Genomic DNA, 6240 nt, shown 5'->3' on the forward strand with positions numbered 1-6240 from the left:
CAAAGGTGCGACACTCCTAGATTCATTCATTCCATTAATGCAGTCGTGGAAACAAAGGGGAGAAAGGCATGAGGTAGGGGGGCAGGTGGAGAGTAGCTGCCCTTGTGGTTATCTTTCACCCTGCTCTGTGGTGGTGCGTCCCCTGCTCCTTTTCCAGGCAACGCTGTGATCTGACAAATGCTTGCTCTGCCTCCAGGTCTTCTCCTGTCCCAGAAGTCAAATACAAATTAGCATGCTCTTCTGTACCTTTAGTTGTTACAGCAGGACATTTTGTGACATAGTGGCCGTATTTCCAATATGGGAAATTTCCCCTATGGAAAGGTGACCTGAATTAGGTACAACATACCTAAGCAAGGAAACTGCTATTGTAAAAAAACCAAGAAGATTTAGATCAAATCCATAACACATGAGAAGATAAAAATTAAATCTCTTTATTTGGGCAATGTTCAGCTGAGCAAACATAAATATAAAAATGTGAGCAGTTGTTTCTGGCTGAGGTTCCTCATCGGCTTGTGGGGTCACTCTTCTGGAATGGCTGAAGGTTCCAAAGATTTTGTAAATTTGGGTAAAGTCCACTTGTTTTCTAAGTGCTCACATCCAACACTTAGTATCCAATTTAAACAAGCAGAATTGCATTAATACAGCCATCATTTTCTGGATTGTTAGTTACTTGGGCATATTTCCCTAGAAAGAAAAGGGAATTAAATGTATACAAAAGCTGAAAGTAGTGCATCTAGATTAGATATTTCTATGTTTGCAAATTCGACTCAAATGCATTTGGAAATCTAAATCTACCTTCTACTGAGCCATAAACTTAAGTTCTCAAAACATTAAATGCAAGCTCTTTTTTTATAAATGGATCATTTAGAGTTTTGAGAATATTAAAAAAAAAAAAAAATCTTACATTTCCTACTGTCCAAGTGAACTCCTCTGTTAAATGAAGTCAGTCTGATCTTATGAAGATCACAGAATATGCTAAGTTGGAAGGGATCCTTCAGGATCATCAAGTCCAACTTCTTGCCATGCACAGGACACCCCCAAGAATCACACCGTGTGCCTGAAAGCATTGTTCAAATGCCTCTTGAACTCTGTCAGGCTGCTGCTGTGATCATTTCCCTGGGGAGCCTGTTCCAGTGCTCAGCCACAGCCTAGGTGAAGAACCTTTTCCCTGATATCCAACCTAAACCTCCCCTGACTCAGCTTGGTGCTGTTACCTCAAGTCCTGTCACTGGTCATGAGAGTGAAGAGATCAGGATCTGCCCCTCAGCTTCCCTTTGTGAGGATGCTGAAGACCACAGTGAGGGCTCCCCTCAGTCACCTCTGGGCTCAACAAACCAAATTACCTCAGCTTCATCTCAAACAGCTTCCCCTCCAGATCCTGCATCACCTTTATGGCCCTCCTTTAGACACTCTCCAATAGTTTTGTATCTCTCTTATACTGTGGCACCCAGAACTGCCTCCAGCGCTCGAGGCGAGGCCGCCCCAGGGCAGGGCAGAGCAGGAGAATCCCTTCCCTTGCCTGGCTGATGCTGCTCCTGATGCTCCCCCAGGATATGGGTGGCCCTTCTGGCTGCCAGGGCACTGCTGACTCATGTTCAACTTGCCATCAACCAGGGCCTCCAGGTTCCTTTCTGTGGCATTGCTTTCCAGCCTACTGTTCCCCATTCCATACATACACCCATGGCTGCCCCATCCCACGTGCAGAATCTGTTGATGAGGCTCCTACAGAAAAGTTTTACTGCAAATATAATTCAATTGTTCATGGTTCACTGAACAATTCAATTGTTCATACGGTTACAGACCACTGGCACTGCTCAATACGACATACAAGCAAGCAAGCTGAGTCCTTGCTCTGAACTTCATCTAATTTGATTTTCAAGTGTGAATTAAAAGCCTAAGATTAACACTAAAAGCTTGTATTTTCAGAGTTGCTATTAGTTGCTTCTGCTACAGCCCAAAGCTAACTTCTAACAATGGATCAATTGTGACAGAGGATGAGGTCTTGACAATACACAATGCAATAAAGATTAAAAACTTTAAAAAGCAGATCTGTAGTATACCTAGTTAAACTTACTTACCCCAGATAACTTTGCCCCCTTGTGTCACAAGGCCAAGCTCGCTCACATTCACCTCAATGACGGTACCCTTAGTAATTACTCCCAGCTGTGTATACAAAGGAGATGATGGATTCTTTTTTACACCAAGGATAGGTAGGCAAAAAGTAGCTTTAAATTCAGGGTGTGTCACATGTGCCTTCTTGAAGCGCAAGCCCTGTAGCATAAAGAGCGTTAGAATGAGTTAATATTTGCTTTAAACTCTCACAACTGATCTAGTTAAACACTTGGGGAATTATGTCCTCATCTTCATATGTTTAGAGAGGCTAGGAAGAATGAAACAACTTAGAATACAGAATGCCATCTGCCTATTGTAGATTGCCAGACTTATTTTAAAATCTGATTAATGAAAAGATAAAGCATTCCATGTATGTTTTCAGGAAGTCACGTTTTAGTAGTAGCCCAACAATACTTGTTACCTTGGACAATTTCGGTTCCATGAAGAAGTATGGCAAAATATGAAATACCCATCTCCTGTAGCACTTCTTACCTAGCGACCTGCACTTCACAGAGGGTACATTATGTACCGTAAATCTTTCTGTATCAAAAAATCTTTCAAAGGCTGCTGTGTACAACCATCAAACTAGCAGTGAAGTACAATTCAATGGTCAGCCTGCACAGTGATTGTTGATTCCCGTAAGGGAACAGGAATGGCTATTTATATAAAAACACTGTAATGGAACAGGAACGGCTATTTATATAAAAACATTATCTCAATGAATCCAGCTTTTCTGCCTGTGTGCTGCCAGGCTGACAGAGCCCAGGCACTGCTTCTGCAGCTGTGTAAGTAAAGGTTGGGCTGGAGGCACAACTTTTCCCTTCACAGTCACAACTGTGCTTCAAGCTTATTTAATCCAAAAGGAGGGAATTCCAAAGTCCTAGAACAGAGTGAGCTTCTGCAGTTCAGAGAATCACAGCAGCTTGAAAAAGACACCTGCATCTTTAAAATATATGCAAAGTACTTTTGATAAAGACCTCCCCATGCTAATTCAAGAGCTCATAGCTTTAACTTACTGGCATCTTCTGAGTTACAGGAATAAAAGCAAGTATTTCAACATAGACTGGGACTGTAGAGGCATCTCCCCACCCCCCATGCTATTAGAGGTTTGTATTTTTGCAAGAAAACTAACTGGAATGTTCTACATGAGTAATGATCAAGTGCGTTATCATACAAGAAACTTTCTTTAACACAGAAAATCAAAGCAGTAAATAAAAAGAATTATTACTTAAATGTTCTTTAAGGTTCTAAAACATTACCATTGGTCGAATGAATCGCTCGTACTTAGGAGGCTTCCTAGTGAAGCCATCTCCAACAAAACAAACTTTTGTAACCATCCTCTTCCATGCCTTCTTCTTTCTCTTTCCTGTACGAATCACCTTTAAAACTTCTGTTTCTCCTTGTGCACGAACCTTTGGCACAGGAACCTCCCACTTCCCCTGGAAGTAGGGTAAAACAAAACAAACAAAAAAAAGGGTCAATATTCTTACTTGTCACATATTTAAATGAAAGGAGAAAAATCAAAGCATAAAATCAAATTTCTGGAAAGCAAAGGGGTAGACCATAGTTGTTATGCAACTCATAGCCACTTATTTTAATTAGCACTTAAAAGTTCCTAAAATGAAGATACTGCATATGCTCACAGTGTCCTAAACTGTTCAGTTACTCAAGGTTTCATGTTTTACTTAGTTTTTGCTTGAAGACTACCAAGTAACCTCAGCATCAACAATATAAAATGGTCATTGTTACACATAATTTTAGGTATCCAAACTTCGATGTATTTACTTACAGCTTTTTCTTTTCTTTTTTGTTTGATCATGTTAGAGAGGACCTTGGCCCGGGACTGGCCCTCTCTGTCCAGCAGATACGCTGGTACAGCTCCTTTGGGTGTCTTTTCATCACTCTTCTGCTTTGTATTTCTCTTCTCATGCATTTTAATGCTTCAAAGAAAGAAAACCAATATTAACAGCACAAGAAAAAACACTTGTTTTTAGATACACCATTTTAACTTAACCTGTGCCTGCTCAAGTTTTTCTTTAAGAGGTATTTGTGAAGTACTGGATGTTTATATTTAAGGAATAATACTAAATAATTTTGAAGGTAAATTATAAACTTCACTTAATCTTGTCACTTCCTACCAGAACAGGAACACAGGAAAGATATGCACCTCTTTAAGGAATTTCTGTGTGACCTAAAGCAAACAGCCAAGCACTTTAAGAGATGGTAGCCTTCCTCTCTGCTGACAAAAAATAACATTCTTTTCCTCTTCTGAGATTTGATAACAATGCTTACATATGTGAGGAATGTGCGTTTGTAAGAGGGGCCAAGTTTTATTAATTTTGAGGTTGTTTACTGAGGGAAAAACCCACAAACTAATAATGGGTTAATAAACCCATTATCTTTAAAAGTAGCAGAGGAAGACAGCTACCCACACTTTGAAACCAGCAAAAACTACATGCTGAATAGGTATGAAGTTCATTAGCAATCAATGAAATTTTTAATGATGCCTAGGCAACAAGGTAATTCTTGAGCTATGCAAAGAGCTGGAGCTATGAAGAAAGAAGCAGTTACTTTTTAATAGAGTATGCAAATGAAGCACATTTTATGCAAATTTAGCAGAACATGCTAACTGCAAAAGCTAACCACTGGCTGTTTGTGCAGGAACCAGGGGTGAAAAGTTGAAACCCAACACCAGGAGGCTGGTGACCACCTCGTGCAGAAACCATGCATGTGCTACAAAAGCTTACATAATCATGTAATTGGAAAATATGATGCAGCATGAAGGCTGCACATCAAGTAAGAAAAGTAAAAAAGCCAGTGCTGTGCAAAGTGTGGACAAGTGAGTCTGTGGTACAGCTAGCCCACTCACTTCCAGTGTCTAATAAACAAATCCCTGCTCTATAGGCCTTATACTATGGAGCACTGTTTTCCTGCCTAGTCTTCAGGCATCATTAACAACTTTGATTTCAAGTTCTGGATAACAGATACAATTTGCAAAATAATGCTTTTATTGTTGATGCTCTACACTGCTGTTTATCCTTGAAGACAGGCCTCACCTTCTGCTTAAATACTTTGTATGCTACTGTATATTTTCTATTAACCATTAAAAAATACTGCCTCTTGCTACACTAACACAGCAGCTGACACAAAAGCTCCAAGGAATTGCATTCACAATTTTTGTCATGATTACATTAGTCACAGTTACTGCTGATCAACACTTGTCTTAGGAAGTACTTCTGGCAGTGAAATTGTTAACATTCATTTAAAAGAGAAGGACTCTGAAATGTGTTTGCTGCGGCAAAGTCCCCTTCCTTCTATAGCCTGTTTGCTATTTAAGTAACATGTGACTCAAGCAATAATGAGATTTTTGTAACAATATAACGTCTCATCTCATCCTTCAAGCGTCAAGATGACGGGACGGTATCAGAGAGGAGGCACTCACGTCTTTTTCATCTGTATCTTCTCGGCATGCCGCTGCTTATGGTAGAGCTTCGCCTTCAGCCCGATCATCTTCTTGGCCTTGCGGGACCGCTCGTGCGCCTCTCGGCCCTCCTTCTTCCTCCGCTTCTCATGGTAGTCCAGCCGGTAGCCATAGCGCTTGCGGTGGAGCTCGATGTGCTCGTTCTGCGGCTGTGGGCACAGAGGCGGCACGGTCAGCGGGCTCAGAGCGGGCACGGCTCCTCCGCCACACGCGGGGAGGCGGCGGCCCTACAGCGGCACCCTCACTGCGGGGCCCTCCCGTAGCCTCCCCGTCCCTGCCCTGCAACGCCGCTTGCATCCCGCCGCCCCGGCCCCCTCGGCCCCGGCCCCCTCGGCCCCGGCACCCCCGGCCCCGGCCCCCTCGGCCCCCTCGGCCCCGGCCCCCTCGGCCCCCTCGGCCCCGGCCCCCTCGGCCCCGGCTCTCACCATGTCGGCAGCCCCGCGGCGGAAAGGGCGCACCCTTGGGAAGCGGCCCCCGACGGAAACTCTTCCTTGCTCCTCTTTGGTTCCTCCCGGCGGAGAGGCGGCGGTCCGCGCCCCACGAGGGCTTCGCGCCGGGCTCGGCGAGGTCAGGAAGAGGGAGAGGAATGGAGCGGAAGAGATCCAAGAGGTGCTTTTTGCTGCCGGGTCTGTGAGGCTGTGGGGGAG

General features: G+C 43.4%; 1 protein-coding gene across 1 annotated transcript; it reads right to left on the reverse strand.

Moving 5' to 3' along the window:
- Positions 1 to 410: 410 nt before the first annotated feature.
- On the reverse strand, positions 411 to 6033 carry NSA2 (NSA2 ribosome biogenesis factor). Its single transcript, NM_001245351.2, is given in 6 exon segments — positions 411 to 684; positions 2079 to 2271; positions 3372 to 3551; positions 3902 to 4052; positions 5555 to 5742; positions 6019 to 6033. Coding segments are annotated over 6 exon segments (783 nt in total). The 5' UTR covers positions 6022 to 6033; the 3' UTR covers positions 411 to 616.
- Between the last annotated feature and the right edge of the window lie 207 nt (positions 6034 to 6240).

Source organism: Taeniopygia guttata, chromosome Z, assembly GCF_048771995.1.
Source record: "Taeniopygia guttata chromosome Z, bTaeGut7.mat, whole genome shotgun sequence".
In the NCBI taxonomy this organism is placed as follows: Eukaryota; Metazoa; Chordata; class Aves; order Passeriformes; family Estrildidae; genus Taeniopygia; species Taeniopygia guttata.